The 16,855-nt window shown below is 42.2% G+C and overlaps 2 protein-coding genes across 4 annotated transcripts in view; one reads left to right on the forward strand and one right to left on the reverse strand.

The window, feature by feature from the left end:
* Window positions 1–725: 725 nt before the first annotated feature.
* RUFY1 (RUN and FYVE domain containing 1) lies at window positions 726–16,173 on the reverse strand. Of its 3 annotated transcripts, none has more exons than XM_005440620.4 (18): window positions 15,898–16,173; window positions 12,409–12,582; window positions 11,963–12,080; window positions 11,206–11,307; window positions 10,753–10,876; window positions 10,256–10,314; window positions 9,590–9,655; window positions 8,878–8,947; window positions 7,830–7,931; window positions 7,267–7,383; window positions 6,457–6,624; window positions 4,858–4,955; window positions 4,440–4,559; window positions 3,582–3,711; window positions 2,693–2,787; window positions 2,215–2,263; window positions 1,957–2,034; window positions 726–1,456 (listed from the first exon to the last, which is right to left on the reverse strand). In XM_005440620.4, the coding sequence occupies exons 1-18, from the start codon at window positions 16,163–16,165 to the stop codon at window positions 1,313–1,315; spliced, it is 2,082 nt and encodes a 693-aa protein (XP_005440677.1). In that variant the 5' UTR covers window positions 16,166–16,173; the 3' UTR covers window positions 726–1,312. The 3 variants fall into 3 exon arrangements, with proteins under 3 accessions (XP_005440677.1, XP_027663061.1, XP_055574990.1); XM_027807260.2 differs by having other exon boundaries at window positions 15,947–16,086; XM_055719015.1 differs by lacking the exon at window positions 15,898–16,173 and adding an exon at window positions 12,848–13,027.
* Window positions 13,176–16,855, forward strand: part of ADAMTS2 (ADAM metallopeptidase with thrombospondin type 1 motif 2) — a 261,371-nt gene continuing 257,691 nt past the window's right edge. Inside the window, exon 1 of the mRNA XM_055718997.1 lies at window positions 13,176–13,291. Coding sequence (XP_055574972.1) covers window positions 13,241–13,291 — 51 coding nt within the window. The 5' untranslated portion in view covers window positions 13,176–13,240. The remainder of the gene's footprint in view (window positions 13,292–16,855) is intronic.

A 16,855-nucleotide genomic window follows, 5' to 3' on the forward strand; every position in this document is an offset into this window, starting at 1 on the left:
AGCAGCTCAGTTACAGCTGCTGAGCGCTGGAACTGCCCCTGGAACGATGGGGAATCTGCTTCTGGGCATTTGCCAGGGACAATCTATTTGCCTTTTCTAATTAACTCTTCTATGGTGAAGAAAACCCCACCGTGTTCTGTAGCAGTGGAGCTATAAGGGTTAAAGTCCCATATATAAAGGGTGCAGCGTGTCCCAGTCCACCTGCTGGGTTCCTGCTGGAGCTGCAGGGAGCAGTGATGCTGCAGGCTTTGTCCTGTTCCAGGTGAAGCCTTTGCTGAGAAATGGGCTGTGCAGTCACCAGCTCGTGTGGCTGGGGAGCCCTTTGCTGCTCACCCAGCAGAGCAGGCGCTGCTGCAGGCAGTGCTGCCTTCACCACTGTTACTACCGGTGTAATGCTACTGCTTGTAGCCTGACACACCACAGCGTATCACAAACTGGTGCAGAACAGGCCTGGCCCAGCCTCAAAGCGGCTGCGCCAGGGAGAGGGCAGAGGCCAGTGCTGGCTGCGGGGCAGTCACAGCAGACATCGTGCTGCGCAGCAGCAGTTACTCCTGCAGAGCACTGGCTGCACCTGGCACCTTCCCTGAAAAGCCTGGTGCAACACACGTGTTGGTCAGTTACTCCAGGTGCATTTTGGCATCTCTAGTTTAGCCCTCTGTGCGCACAGCCACCCCTCTTCCAGCATCATCACTGATGGCTGTTAAAAATCAGAACCGGTCTTGCTCTCGTTTTTTGCAAAAGGCTTTATTGTGTAACTCCCACCCTGTGGGCACAGCGACTTCCAGAACAAGTACAAGGTGTAGCTTTTGACTCTGCGGTGAACAGAAGGCACATTCATTGACACTCATCATAAAGCTCTTTCTATAGGTAATTCATAGATTTGACTTTTCTCCGTACTTAGAGCAAATACAAAACTATACACTAAACGCGCCAGTGAAACAAACAGCAGCACCTACCGTGAAGAGGCAGAGGAACTGAAGTTAATGTGTGGCAAGATGGTGATGGCTACATGGATCAAATAAATTTAGAAATGCCATATACAAATTTTAATACAAATACCTATAAAAATCAGAAAAGTGAACTTGCATTTCAGTTTTATAGAGAACTTTAAGGGAAATTACAGTCAATACAGTTTTCTTAATTGGTATTCCAGTTGGAGACACATTAGCTTGCATCATCCCTAGAAATTATTTTACAATGCTCTCACTAGAGACCAGGCAGTCTGCTGCCTAGAAGATACCCGGAATTCAGAATTAAAAAAATAATGGCTACTTTCCAACATTAAAGTGGTCCTGTCAAGGGCATGAATGCCTTAGGAGGAATTAGAGGAACAGCGCTGAAGAAGTAAAGTGTGACAAGTATCGCAAACACGGACAGGTTTAGGATACGATGGCAGTGCCAGTTCGTTACTGGAACAGGTGTTGCAGAAGATGTCCCCACAGTTTCTGCAGTGATGCTACAAACAGAGTGAGATGAGAATAAGCACAGCTCAGTGAGCATCAGGGAGAGAAACTGGGCCTTATAAAAGCTTTCAGAGTCTGCTGACATCACCCTCCCATCGCCAGCGGGCCCAGCCCTCCCTCCTGTGCCAGGGCTGAGCAGGGAGCCTGTGTGCCCTCCGCACAGGCTGGGTCCAACCCGGGGCAGGAGCCAGCAGCATCCCCTGCGATAAAGGCACCGCGCAGGGCCCGCAGCATGCGGCCCTCAGTGCCCACCGTTCCACAGGGAAGGGAGATGAACTGCAGCACAAGAGAACACAGCCCGTAACCACTCCCTACCAAGGCAAGTGCCCAAGCAGAAGAACATTTTTAGGATGGGAAATGCCACATTACTTCTCTGTGTAATTACCATGCCAGCAAGATCTGAATTGAAGTAGTGTCAGTCTTCCCTAGCAAGATACGCAACAGTGCATTTTTGTTATCTGTAATAAAGAAATAAGCCACTGAACACCACTACCTTCCTTCTTGAGATAGAGAATTCCTTTTCACATTGCTTGCAGTGTGTTGCTTCATCATCCTTCAGCCAGGTATGACCCTAGAAAATTGAAATGAAAACCTCACAAATAAAATTCATAAAACAAAATTCAAAAGGCAGTTTACCAACACTGTGGATATTTTTCGAAAGCCATCTTTTAAAGTAGGAAAATCATGGTGAAATTTGAAGGTGTTAAATGCATATGTTTAGTCAAAATATCCAGGAGTACATGTAGAGTACCTTTAGCGCTTTATTTACTTCTTTAATATCTTCCATCTTCAACTTTGATCTGGGGAGGGAAAAAAAAAAATAAATTCCCTCCGCATGACTTTAAATTTAGTTGTGTTCGGTTTTACCTGGCACTCCACTGCCCAGCCACTGAATCTAAACTCTAATTAGTCAGGTCCCTGTACAGCTCCGAACCACTCCGTACCGCCAGGGAACCTGGTCACCTGGAGGTCTGCCCCAAAGCACGGTTCCACTGTAAGAATGAAGCATTTACTGTCGTGTTTCCTATCTCAGCCAGCTTACTCATGCGAGGACCTTCCCTCGCTTTCATTTCATGTCTGTTTCGTTTCCCATACATAGTAACTGCCTCCCTAAGATTCTCAGGTTTGCTGATTTTTATAACTAGATGCATTTTAAAATTATTAACATTAGTTTGATACTCCATCCATCAGGTTATGTCACTTCCAGGAGTTCAGTTCCTAGAACTTACTGGCTGAGATGAAGTCCCATTTCTTGAAGAGCTTGCTCCTGCTCCTCGCAGACCTTCTCTAACTGCTGCTTCTCATCTTGCAGTTTTCTCAGCTCCTATAAAATCGAGCACAAAATAATTTTTTGTGTGCACTGTCTGACCTGTAACCCAGATCAGTCTGTCCCAACTAACCGAGCAGTTCACAAGAACGAGCTCCTTTACAAAGCTGCCTTTTTCTAAGGCTTGATTCTTAGAATTACATGGGTGAACTACCCATGGGTTCTGCGTACACAACAAAATCATTTAACCACTATTTACCAGAAAGTGGAAGAAGTTTTTCAGGCTTTAAACATCCCTGAGCATAGCTAGAATGCAGCAGTCCTGTGCCCACACACGAGCGTATTAGAGAGATACTGGTGTGCAATTGTCTTCTGAACTGCTAGGTACACAGGAGCAGATTCTCTCTTTGGGTTAACAAGAATGCTTGTGCTTAAAAAATAAATCACATTCAGTTGTTCTGAATGCTCAAAAACATGTTCCTATTTTATGACAACAGTTGAAAGACTTCACACAGTCACTGAAAGCCCCAAACTTGCCGTCTCCTACCTGAGCAGGGGTAGCTCACCATGGGACAGCTGATGAGCTTCCCAACCCCAGCAATCCCACCTCAGCTTCAGCTGCTGACCCTCAGGCAGGGCAGGGAGCCAGAGGTGGCTCAGGAGGCTCCTAAGCCACCGTCCTTGCCTGAGCCCTGTACTAGCATTTCACGTGCAGACCCCTTATGTCAGCTGGGCTTTGGAACCCCTCAGGACAGTGGTACACGAGAAATACTTCTACTCCAGAGGCAAACATCACTCTCACTCTAAGTCAGCTTTAATCCTGAACATGGAGCACTGTGCACTGTGCATACCTTTTTCAGTCCTTCCATTTGCTGCAATTCTGTTTTAAGCAGAGTGGTAGCATCCTTCTCTTGGTGCAGTTCTCTTTGCAAAGTTTGTCTCTGTTCCTTTTCAGATTTTAACTCCTTTTCCAGCGTTGAGCTATTTAAAAATAATTCATTCTAAGAAAATATATAGCAGAAAAATATCCTATAGCACTTAAGGATAGCAACAGTATAAGAAGAAACACTGTCCAAAAGAGGCCAAAAACTAGAGTGGTGTACTGGGAAAGGGAACAGCAGGGATGTTATAGCAGGAGACAAAAAACTGTATTAATACTTTCAGGTCACAGAAAACAAGCAGCAATGAATGGCTAGAAGTAAAAAGAAGAAAACCCAGAACCCCCCCAAAAATCCAAAACCAATCCCCACAATTATGTATTTGACTACCTGTGATTAAACAGCCACATCTAAAAATTATACTGTACCCTGAAGTCTGAACAGTCCCCAAGGACACACCCCTAAACCCCTCCGAAAACCCCAGTCCGTTCAGATGACAGTCACTTATGTGTTCAGCCTATGAGCATGACCACACCTGGCTCCTGATTTAGCAAAGAAGCAACTGAAAGCTCTGCTGCCAGCCGGAACAGCCAGATTTCTACTGGCACTCTATGCTCTAAATGGAGTGTTCTGAAAAAAACATCTCAAAATCCTCATGCTGACTGCACCATACAGAAGTGTCAGGCATCCCTAGGCCTTGCATAGATCCATCAATACTCGCTGGACCCAGCTCAGACCTACCCCTCTTTAGACTTCAGCACAAAAGGAGTAGAAGGCACTTCTTAAAGAAATGGCAGAAGGGAAGGAAAAAATCCTGATCAGATTAAATACCATTTGCTGTCCAGTTGGGACATCTGTTGCCGACAAGTGTCAAGCCTGCCAGCAAGCTCTTGCTTCATCTTGTTGCACCTTTCTTCCGCATCCTGCCTCGCCTTTTCTGCATGCTGCAATCTACAAAGTAAGGAATACATACATTTCATTGTCAATTCACATGCTCCTTACCTACACCCTCCTGTTCTGTTCTTTTAGATTTATCATACTGTTCTTTATAAAAGCTTGAATTGAAAATGCTAGTGGAGGAAAAAAACCCCAAACTTCTGAAAGCGACTGTTTCTGCAAAAAACCCTGAAAGCAAGAGTCAGACCTGTTCTTACACTAAAGTCAGTATGTCTTTAAACCTAAAAAGGTTTTTTCAGATGGAAACTTTCAACAGACTTCAGTGTTGGCGATTTGAGTCTGTACTTATTACCTCTCTTCCATTTGTTTCATAGAGGACATCATCTCATTCGTTTTTCCTTCAAAAGAGGATATTGCTTCAGTTTTCTGTTGTAATGAACACTCTGCATTCTGTAGGAATAAGTGAATAGATATTCCAGGGTAATACATTTTAGTTTTCTAAAGCACAAAGTGTGTTTAATGAAAGTCTGCCACTAGATAAAGAATGTTTAGCACGTTACAGGCCATGCCTGGGCCGAACTGGAATGTACTGGAACGTACAAACAAAATGCTGATAATGACAGAGCTGACACTCCTCCACTTGTTTTGTTAAAAGCTCAGGAAAAAAAGCTTAACTGTAAGTTTTGGCCTACATGATCAGCTACAAGCCAAAAATCTTCTCTTTAGAAATGAGCTGGAAGAAAGAAATTATCAAATTAAATTGACAGGATAAGAATCTAAATTATTATTTGAATGTATTCACTGTACTCAGTGGGCATGGAACCAGGAAGGCACACCCCCGCGCCCCCCCCCCCTCCCCCCCCGGCAATAAATACTGCTTTTGAAAGCAAAGCTGTACCTCAGCACCGGGGGCTCCCTGGCCACTGCCTTGCAAAGGCCTGGATAAAGCCTGAACAGACACTGAGAAACAGTCCATAAAAACTGAGAGAAATCCCCTCTAGATTTCTGGTACCAGGTATGGGAGGGGAAGTCGTTAAACTTTTATTTCATTAATGGAGACAAGCTCTGTGTGTTTTGTGTGAACACTACTACTCCATCACTTCCTTAAACCAACACTAAACCCACAACCCACCCAAACAAAACCCCCCACAAAAACATCCCCAAGCCTCTGCAATAGATATGACATGAAGGATGGAGAAAGTAAACTCTAAAAACTGCCAGGGTAAGGCAAAACCAAGGAAGGGAGACAGGCCCAGAAAGCAGAATGTTTTTCATTTTGCTTCCCTAACCATCTTGCATCTGGAGACCCAGGTGTTATGCTAAAGGGGGTGCAACAAAATACCTAAACCACTCCCACAACTTTTTGGTGGCTCCAGAGGCCAGCCTGACCACAGAGTTCCTCCCTTCCCAAACCAGTGTTGCCTTTCCACCAGCTATAGCACTCAGCTGACCGTGTGGGTACAGACTGCAGGAGAGAGACAAAAATAACCAGTAGTTTACTATTGGTTTCTTATTGTTGGTTTCTATGGTAAATGGTGTTAAATATGGTGCACATGAAAGACAAGACAACACAGATGGGAAGGAGAACCAAGACAGTTCTTGGCTGCTGTAATTTCTTAAAGGACTAATCATTCAGCAGTTAGAACAAAGGACTCTTGCAAACACCTTTTCCCCTGAGGGAGCTCTCCATTTGTCTCAGTGTTTGTTGCACGATCCTGTCGCACACTATGTGGCATACTCAAAGAAACCCCCTTTCCTACCAAACATATCCAATAGCATATCAATAATGGAAGCATAATAAAAAAAATTAAACAATTCTTCCTCAGTTTTAAAAAATACATTCTTAAGAACATTGTTGCATCTAAGTGTTATTTCATACATCCCCGATACATGATTAACATGTAAAGACCACCACTACAGCTACTTTTTCTATTCTCCACTACGTACATACCTGAGATTTGTGAAACATCTGCAAGTTAATAGCCTTCACTTCTTCTAACTGTTGGCGAAGTGCAACTAAAGTGTCTTGTTTTTCATGAGTATCTTTTTCCAGAAGTTTCATGGCAATTTCCATCTCTGTTTTCATTCCAATTTGTAGCTCCAACTCTTTCTCTAGTTCCTTACAAAGAGATTTCCTAGTTACTGCTATGTAGTCACGTGTCAGGGATAAGCATTTTCAAAACCCAAATAACCCCATACAGAAACTATGTGTTACTCTAAGATAATACCAAACTATGATTTTACAGAAGAACTAGGTCTCAATATTTTGTAAGTAAGACAAAAATACTGTTTCAGCTCTACAGATCAGGGCAAGGGTGCAGACCAGCTGTCATGAAGTGTAGAGCTCAGCATTTAACATATGAGCCTGTCAAATGACACATTTCTCCTAGCAGTTGGAGTTGGGTTGACTTAGGTCACTAATGAGCAGTTTACTGTGCAAGTGACTGTTGTGCATATACTGTATTTTCCTCCATAAAGACAGTTGCCTCTCTTTGTGTTTTGATCTTAGTCTCTGCCGTAATAATGCTGGTAGGTTCTTAAACAGGGGAAGATCGTTTATTTTTAGCATTCCAAAAGCCCCAATTTCCAGTTCTTTACGGACACTGTTAACAACCAGCATCCAGCACCCTGCTTGCAATTCCTTTATGAATTCTGAGTAGCAGCAAAAAGTGTACAGCATACATCTTATATTTGCAATGCTGCTTCAAAGTATGCAGAATCCCGTATCTTTCATTTCACTTCTATGGTTAAGTTTCCTTACCAGCCTAATTTTTTTTTCTTCTTTCAACTGCTTCCAAACATCACTGTACATTTCATCAAGACCCTGGCGCGACTGCTTGTAAGTATCCAATTCTACTTTTGTATCCTCTTTTGTTACCTGCAAGAAACATCAGCAAAAAAGCCACATAAGACCACAAAGCTATGTATTACCACAAAGCTATGTATTTAAAGTAGGCCTTAAGTTCTTGTATGCAACACAATACTTTTATATGCTACTTCAAGTAAAATCCTACTGTTTTACCAGTAATAAGCTGGCAAACGTTAATAAGCTGAAATTTCAAATAACATAGTAAAAATAAAAAGAAAACATGCTAACACTTTCAATGCTTTTCCCCTTAGGCAAGTATGTGTTTCAGTGTGTAGTAAAGAACAGCAAAAACTAACGCCTGTGCAGACTGTACACATAAACAGCGACCTATGCAGTAGCATGCTGAAGTGTGCTTAGCATTCCAGTTCAAAGTGCTTTTGAGAGCACTAACTACAGCTGATCAAAAGATATCATTGAATTTAAGGATCCTCATCATCGTCAAATAGGTGTCCCACCTCTACACTTTTTTCACTCCGTTCACGAATTAATTCATTTTGTTGTTTCAACTGCTGCTGCTCTTCCTGAAGTGATCCAATTCGGTCAGTTGCTGCTGCAAGCTGTTTACAAAGAGAATGTATCTGTATTTAATCACTGTACAAGCATGCAACATCTGGAGGAATTCTAAAGTTAGTAGCTCAGCCTTTGCAGCAGGTGTGCTGCTCACTTCCCTTTTCGTCCCTTTCATTCTCCCCAGAAGCTGCCTGACCCTTCTGCAGCCACACTCACTGTACAGCCTAAATTAACAAGCCCACCAACATTTGTTCACTTTACTCCTCCTCCATGCCCTCATCAGTTATTTTTAAATATTAACTGTGCAAAGAAATGCATCCTAGTGTAAAAGGCTAAAATCCCCCACAGATAATAAGATCTGTGGTATTCTTTCTGGTATAAACTAGAAGTTGTATGGCAAGGCAGGGCTGACATTCACTGGTAGAACCTTATGGCATTTTCAAGTGAAGCTATCCCCAAAAGTATTGGAAATTGGACTACATAGATACACTCTGAAATATCTATAATGTGTGTATATATATATTTACGTAAAAACCCACCACCACCAAACCCCAAACCAGCAGTATCATGCATGCTGCTGGATTCTATTTCAGTTCCCAGCTAGGAAAGATTTCCTAATTGAAGGTTCTTTTTCTTTTCTTTTTCTATTCAACTCACATGACAAATACATACACGCATGTATGTGGAGAAAGAAGAGGGGTAAGTCATGTTCATTATAGTGGTATGATTACTTTTGGGTGGAGCCACCACTGCAAGACAAAAAACTTAAGGAAACCTGTCTACCAAATACGCGCCCAAAAGCATTTTAACAGCTAGCATAATGTAGAAGCTTTGCACAGAGCTTTCCCCATGTGCCAACTCATGCCAGTCCTACCAATCCCCCACATTTCAGCAGTTTCAACTGAAATATTTTAGGTCTAAGGTATATTCTTAGGGAGTTCTGCCTCCGATGGAAAAGAGCTATGAGGAATGTTCAACAGACCAGACACAAACCTCTTCCTGGAGTTTTGAATTGGTCTTTTCTAAACAGTCTATTTTGTTCTGAAGATCTGCAACGGTGCAACTGCAGCAAGGAAAGAGAGATGCATAAAAACAGCAAAAGAAGTGCCAATGTTCCAACATTTATTCTTATCCTCAACCATCACCATCTTGCAATTGTTAACATTGAAACACTTTGGCGAGCTTGCAAAAAACCCAGAGGAAGGACACCTGTCCCTCTTAAGCACCGAGAGGACCGTGCATTTCCCTACAGCTGACAGCCTATCGCATTAGTTGGCAGCTGTGTTCTAGTTTGGGTTCTGCAGACTTAACACCTCTCAAGTTCAAGAGGGTAAGTGAGGCCTGCTCCTGTCACTGAGTAACCTGTTGGGGAAGAACAGAGACTCTTCCTCTAAAGAATGAATTTCCAGATGCACTTGTAATAGTTTTTTCTTGAAAAAGTAGCTCCAAAATATTTTGTTAATCACTAATAAGTCTCAAAAAAGTAAACTGTTACTACACAGACTTGTTTTCTGCATTGCATCTGCCATCAGAAGAGTAAGATTACAAAATGAAACTAAGATTTCTAAGATTTTGGGAAATAATCAGAAAAGGCATTTCAGTATCAGACAAAAGTCTACAATACTGACACCAGAGACATTCAAAGCCATACTGGAAAAGCTAAAGAGGATGAATGTTTGTATATTAGAACAGATGGAAATCCCACCTTAGATGTCGGTTCAGCTCTTCCACATAATGCTTCTGGTCAAGGACAGCTGTAATCCCTCCATCTCTAGTTGTAAAAGTGAGAATTTATTGGTTAAGAAGAAACTCCTTTATTCTAAAATGTTTGTTTGTACAAGGGTCTTCTGCACAGACATGCAAATGGAGCTGAAATCTTTTCTCCTTTTCTTACAAAAATACTTGTGCCTGAGCTAGACTGGAAGCACCAGGGAGATGAAGCAGCTGTTCAGCTGCTTCTAGATACACTGATGCCAACAGTTGCAGTCTCTTGGTTCACCTGACATTTCACCTAAAATTACTTTTTTTCCCCTCCATAACTGATCTCTCCCACCAAGACAGCTATTTAATTGAGAGCATTTCTGAAACAGTGCTTAGAAACTGTGGGTGATCTGGTAGATCATGTCTCCTCAAACCAAATAAAAACACAAGTCCAAAACTTTTGGTGCTCTTAATTTGGTCCCAGTTCAAGCCACAAACTCTCCCTCTGAAAGTTAGTGCTTCTATGTAGCTAAAAAAATCTATTTCAGATTTTCTTTTTTTGGATGGTTAAAAGAGTTTGAGATCTCTAGCACTCATGAGCTCCCACAGACTGACAAGTGTGTCCTACAAAAACCATAACAATTTAGAATCACTAATTCACCATACGTACTGTTTTCCATCACTGTCCTGTGTTTCCTTAAGGTACAAGGAAAAATCGATCACTCCAACCTGTAAAATATATTTAAGGTATTAACACACGTTCACAGTGCAATTCTGAATAGTAGCAGGCATTACTTATTTTTTGAAATACAAAGTTTAGAGAGACAGATAATACCTACATTCTTCCTAGCTGAAGCAAACATACAAGCTAATGTCATAAAAGCATCAAAATAACCACATTCAGTGTGCTCAGTTTCCTAGTAGTTATTAGTTTTGACAGCTTTTCCATAAACTGCTACTTAAAGAGATGGATGCTTATGTGTTGTTTTTTGTTTTTTTTTTTTTTTTTATTTTATTTTATTTTTATTCAACGTGGAAAGCATGACAATCTTCAATACAGGACATTCTGGAAAGAATTCTGGACCCATCTCAGTAAAGTATTTATGGATATGCTTAATTCTACTAGAATCTTTTATCTATTGATTTTATTTAAGTTTTAATCTTCACCTGGGAATCCAGGTCTTCTCCTTTCAAGCAAAGGTTTGCATCAATAACATTCAGTCCAACTAGCAGACCCACAATGACTGCTCCTTCCTCCTCCATCATCAACGCATCAGGTTCGTAAAATTCACTAGAAGAAATATTATAAGGCATCACTGCACATCAAACAATGATAATGGTACTTTCATCACTGAAATCATATAAACAGTAGTGTAGCCCTTATAAGGCTCAGCTGATCAGTCCCTTCTAACTCATGTATTGCACAAGGCAGAAGATGCAGAACTCTCACGGAAAATACTCATTCCTCTGTAAGATCACTGCAAAAACAATTAACAACTTGCTCTTCTGCAGGTTGCAAGAACAAGCTTAAAGTTAAACTGGTTAATTGATGACCTCTTACTACAGCAATGCAAGGTTTCAGTGATTCACTGAACACAACGTACACACGCCTGTAGTTACCTTAATAGATGCTTATGGTCCAAGAGTACTTTGAGATAATCTGCCAGTTTCTTTTGCATGAGTGCTAGATAAAGCCAAGCTCTTCCTCTTCCCACAGCAGTCCTAAAATGAAAAGTTACGTGTTTTGGTAAAAAAAAAAGCGTTTTATTAAGTAGATTTGTGCAATTCAAAATTCTCCCTTAAAAAAGGTACATGAAGGTTATTTACTAAAAAACCCAATAATAATAAAAATCCCTGGGGAAAGGAAGCATTGTCTCCAGAACACAGAAGCATTAAAGTATATCCACTGCTTTAGCAAAGGGAAAGTATATGTGAAGTCTTCCCAGCTTCGAAAGACAGACATATTTTCAACTACCACCATAAATCAATCATTGTTCCATCCTACCACTAAAACTAGTCTACTTCTATCATCCTGAATTACCCAAATTAAATACTACTAGCACATGCACAAAATGCCACTAAGTCATAAAAGCAAGGGGAAGAAGAGGAAAGAAAATATCTGTGAAGATTTTACAGTTATTTTTAGCAAGGTTATAGAAGTTTCCAAATGCTGTTTTCAATCTGACAGCATTGTCTGAATCAGAAGCCCTGAATATTTTGAGATATCCTCCTTATGTCTTGGAGAAGTCAATGCCTCCTACATACCCTATTTTTTGCTTTGGGAACAAGACCTCATTAAGGAAGGTGGGAGACTACACAAATGATTCTTTCTCCCAGCAGTACAGGTGAAATGCATCATCCCCAACAATCGACTTACTTCAACTCCGGCAGATTTTTAACACTAGTTGTTACATTTGACGCTTCAGGACAAAGTTTTTCCACTAGTTCCAAAGGACCAAAAAACGATTTGTTCTGTCCAATAAAAGTCTTCTTTGCTAAAAGGAGCATACAGAGAAGTTTGTGAGGGAAAGTGACAGGCTTCCAACTCCAGAGTTACAAATTTTAGTCCACGCTTTACTTTGTCTTACTGGCTCCTAGCATGTCAGCGAAAAGGGGGCATTAAAAATACTTTGACAGTTTAGGAGGCACAAAATACTGGGTATATGAGGAGGCAATTGCACAGCTATGTCGGTAATACTAATCAGCATCGCAGGGTGTACGCAATGGGTATTAACATCAAGCAGAAGTCACAGAGGAGACACGGCCAGCCACGCCAGGGCCTCGCTTCGCCGCCCCTCCTCACGCAAGGGAGCGGGTGCCCACCTTTCAGCCCGTGCTTGAGGCAGTGCTCCAGCACCACGAAGAACTGCTGCAAGGGAGGGAAGTCGGAGTCCAGGGTCCGGCCCAGGCTCAGGGCCGACTGGATGAGGATTTTGATACTGAGCTTCATCATGTTCATGAGGTTGGCGCGCTCCTCCATGGCGTGGTACCGCGCACCTGGGGGGGATGACAGAGGTAGAGAGAGAAAAGCTGCTTTTAGACGCGCGCTCCTGCTGACACCCTCACAGAGCGCTGCCTCCCCGCCGCGGGCTCCATCTTGCGGAGGCGAGCGCCTGAAGAGCTGGGTATGAGGCACGGCTGAGTCCCCCCGCCCCCAACACGCTGGACCCGCGGACCGAGAGCTGGCTCCGGGGGGAGCGAGGCCGCGGCGCCCCCCCGCCCCCGGGCCCGGCGCCGCCTCAGCGCTGCGCGGGGACCGTACCTGGGCGGCGGGGCCGCAGGGCAGCCCCCGCCGCGGGCCGAGGCGACCCCTCCCCGCCCGCGTTACCACGGCGACAGCGCACGCAGCGCCGCCGCCCCCCCAACTCTCGCGAGACCGAGCGCGGCGAGGGTGGGTCCCACGCTGCGCCGGGCGCCATTTTAGAACGAGCCGAGCGCCCAGTGCAGGCGCCTACGCGCCGCCAATGCTGGGCAGGCTCGCCGCCTCCAGACCTGAGGGAGGGCGAGCACAAACAGGCGGCCGGCTACCGCTCTTCCTTCAGTCAGCAACAGGCTCTGACAGACGCTGCCAACCTCAGACCAGTGGCCGCCTAAACACCCTTACGAGCCAGCTCTGTTGCGTTAGGAGGATCCTGCTGTCACCTGTGGATCAAACATGGTCACACTCTCTTGCAGAATAGCAGTGCAGAAGACCCGAGTCTATAAGGTAGAGCCCCTGCGTCAGTCACATGCAAGCTTGTTAACACTAACACCTTGCAAAAGTCTCTTTCACTACTAATTTTCATTATTACCTTCCTTTCTGTGCACGTATGTTAATCTACGATTAAAACCAAGCAAACTTCTATCCATATCAGGAGAGTGAAAACAGGCAGTCATTCTAATCAAGTTGATCTTAATGCAAAGCACACAAAGTCTGATCTTCTCCGTAGGCTATTGTATCCATGACTATAGTCAACGTAGCAGATGCCTCAAAACTGCATATAATGTCTTGAGACTGAGGATTAAAATGGCTGTAATGTTTTGAATTTATATGCCAATATTATTAGGTTACACATCAGGAACAAGAAAACACTGGCTGCACAAACAGAATCAGTGACTTTGAGTATTGGGATGTTTCAGTAGCAATGCTAACTTTTTTTGATGGTTTCCTGAATTTGAATTTTTAATTTATTGGGACTACTTTACTTGTAAGCCTTGCTCAAGCTACACACTGTATTATCCACAAGCCTTAGAAAAAAACCCACAAAAAAATCCTAACAAAAAACCTTGTGAATGCAGTGTTCTTCACAAACAGAAACGTAAACTCAAGTGTCTTCATAAGGTTTGTATTAAGCTAGTTACTTGAACAGTATTTTTTAGACTGTTGAGAATTTACAGTCAAGTACATCTTTTGCAAAACTGTGTACAAGGTGGTACATGCAAAATAGGCAGGTATTAGATATATTAGCCAAGCCTCAAAGATTAGGAATCGGGGTTACCTAAGTGCAGATGATCAGACATTATGCTGCAGTCTTTAAGAATGCAGTCACACAATCTCACATCTCATTCAATTCAACAGATTATTTTTTTTAATGTCTTTTTGAAGCCCTATGCCTTGTTAGCACACTTCAAGTCAAAACACTGAAGCATGAAGAAAAGCTAACTTAATTTTTTGGTCTTTTAAGACTGCAAGTCTTGATTTGTATTCTTTAGATTTGTAGCTCCTGGCCTTCTCTGCAAGGCAGGACATAGTTTCTTCAATGGCAGACACCATTTTTTACGATGCATCTTTCTATATGTCCAAATATACGCATAGTGTGCAGCACTGTTTACATGTGATCAACAGATCTGAAATAGCAGGTAGAGGTTATAAAATCTCTGGAAAAAGATGGCAGCAGGGAACAAGGTGTTAGTTTTCCACAAGTGGTCCTGCAGGCCTCAGCTTATTTCTTAAAAAAAACTTTTTAAAATTGAATTTATACAGCTTGGTCAAAGGTAATAAATTAATAGGTAGAATAGGCAAAATAGTTGATTTTGTGTCTGTTCACATTTCACATCTAAGTCATGAACAGATTTTCCTTAGGCAATTTTCTATAAAACTCATCAACGTATTATCTGAATACTTGAACAACTTAGGAAGATAGTGTTATATTCCCTTACTTTACAGATAAGAAGCTGAAAGATTGTGGTAAAAATTCCATTGAGTGTGGGAGCTCCATTTCAGCCAAAAGAATGTTTTATTCTCCAACCCTTGCTAAATACTGTATGTTGTTTTGAATTACATCTATTCACAGCATTGTTCCAAATGCAACTGAAGAAAATAGGGTATTCTGCCCTTTGTCAGGTTAGCTCATCCTCAAGATGAGCATCCAGGAAACAAATCTGTGAGAAGCTTGGTGTGAGACTTAAAGATGCAGGGAAAAACAAAAATCTGATTTTTTTCAGGACAGAACTTATCTTAAACTCTCACTATGCAACGTTGAGGAATTTTCACAAAAAAAAAAGTTCATCAGCAGTAGCTTATTACACCATGCAGTCACAATTAATCCCCACAGAATTCCAGTTTAAATACTTAATATTAAAAACAAAAAGGTCAGCACCGGTTAGCAAATGAGCTGCGTTGCTCCAGAACCACTCAGTGCTAGTTCCAGACTCTGAAGTTCAAGACTCCAGGCCCAATTCCTTCTACATTTAGATGTTTTTGTTTCCATGTTACAAATCTCACTGAGATTTAATTTCAATATTAATTCAACTAAAGCCCTTTTGATTCGGTTCTAAGAGACCTGTTCCACAAATCTGTATGGTTTCTATATCTATGAATACAATGTTTAATAAAGGAAGCTGTGGTTAAACAGAAGGCATTTTTAGCATTCTTAAAAAGTAATTTATAACAAATCTGTATCTTAGTTCACTTGTCCACTTTCTGGCACAAAAGCTATACAAGAAGTACAGTATAGTTCCTTCCCTGAACCAGGACCCTAGGAAGGATAACAATTTGGTTATATCACATACGAGTGTAGTCAGGCTGCTGCTGGGGTGAACTTTAAGGAAGAGGGAGAAAAGGAATCAAATAAAAGCCTACTGCATAAAACTAAAGTAAATTTCCCTAATTATATTAAGAGTTTAGGATTCTTCTGATTATAGTAAATTTTTTTTAAGTTCTGCATCCGTGTTGTTTTTTAATTTTGCTTAAATAAAACCCTGCAGCATTAGATTTTAAAAAATAAAGTCAAAGTATTAACCACATATCACTGACACTGATCAACAGCACTTACGGGAGCAAACTTATTTGCGCACCATAAAAGCAAGTTTACTAAATAAGCATAACCATACTTGTTTTTGCTGTGCTGTCATTGCTGACTGGTTTGGATATGAATCCTACCAAAGATGCAGACTTCAGAGCGCTGCCATAGCTCAGCGCCAAGTTTTCCGAGGCTTTCTTGGCCAGTGACAAGATCGGAGCGGACCACCTCGCTTCCTCCGTTTTCTCTTTTTCCTCGTTTTTCAATTCAGTCGCGTTAGGAATCTGTTTTTTGTCGATAATCTCGAAGTCTTCTTTTATTTCCGCGGCAGATGCGGTGCGGCTCTCCCCTTCGGCCATCTTTACCGTGTCATATGACACCAGTCATGAGCAATGGAGCCAGCCGGCCGCCCCCCGCCCCCGCCCCCGCCCCCGCCGCCGGCAGGTTGCAGGGCAGGTACCCGGGAGCCGGCTGAACGGTTTTAAAGCTGCTGCTTGCATAAGCAGGGTTGTAAGGCAAGCCCTTCCAGAACTGAGCACTTTTGATGTTCTGAGTTAAAGACTCGGGGGAGGGGGGGATTGAAGACGAAGGAAGAATTTACTTTTAAACAAGTTACAAAAGTAACAAAAATACACTTTACAGGATATGATTGCTCTCAGTGTTCCCAAACATTCTTTTCAATTAGAAAATTTGTAGTATCTTTTGATAACCCAGATTTGTGCAGTTAAGTTGTGACAACGTAAAGAGATCTTTATTAGTCCGCCTACAATTCAATTCATTGTAGCTTGATTAGAATGGTGGATTGGTATGACAGGTTCACCGTTGTGAAAAGTGCTTGCTTGCATCACTGACATTAAAAAATAACTGTAGTCAGTAAGGCTACTTCGTTACTGTATTTGGGCTGTGTTTAGTAGAAGAGATCTATCATGAAGGAGAACTGAAATCACCCTGGTACAAAAGTTCGATCGTACTGGGTATCTCAAATATTGATGTAGCCTACTAGTACGTGACTATTACCTGTTTTTACATCCAGCAACTGTATGTGCTTG

The sequence above is a fragment of the Falco cherrug genome, chromosome 8 (genome assembly GCF_023634085.1).
Source record: "Falco cherrug isolate bFalChe1 chromosome 8, bFalChe1.pri, whole genome shotgun sequence".
Taxonomy (NCBI): Eukaryota; Metazoa; Chordata; class Aves; order Falconiformes; family Falconidae; genus Falco; species Falco cherrug.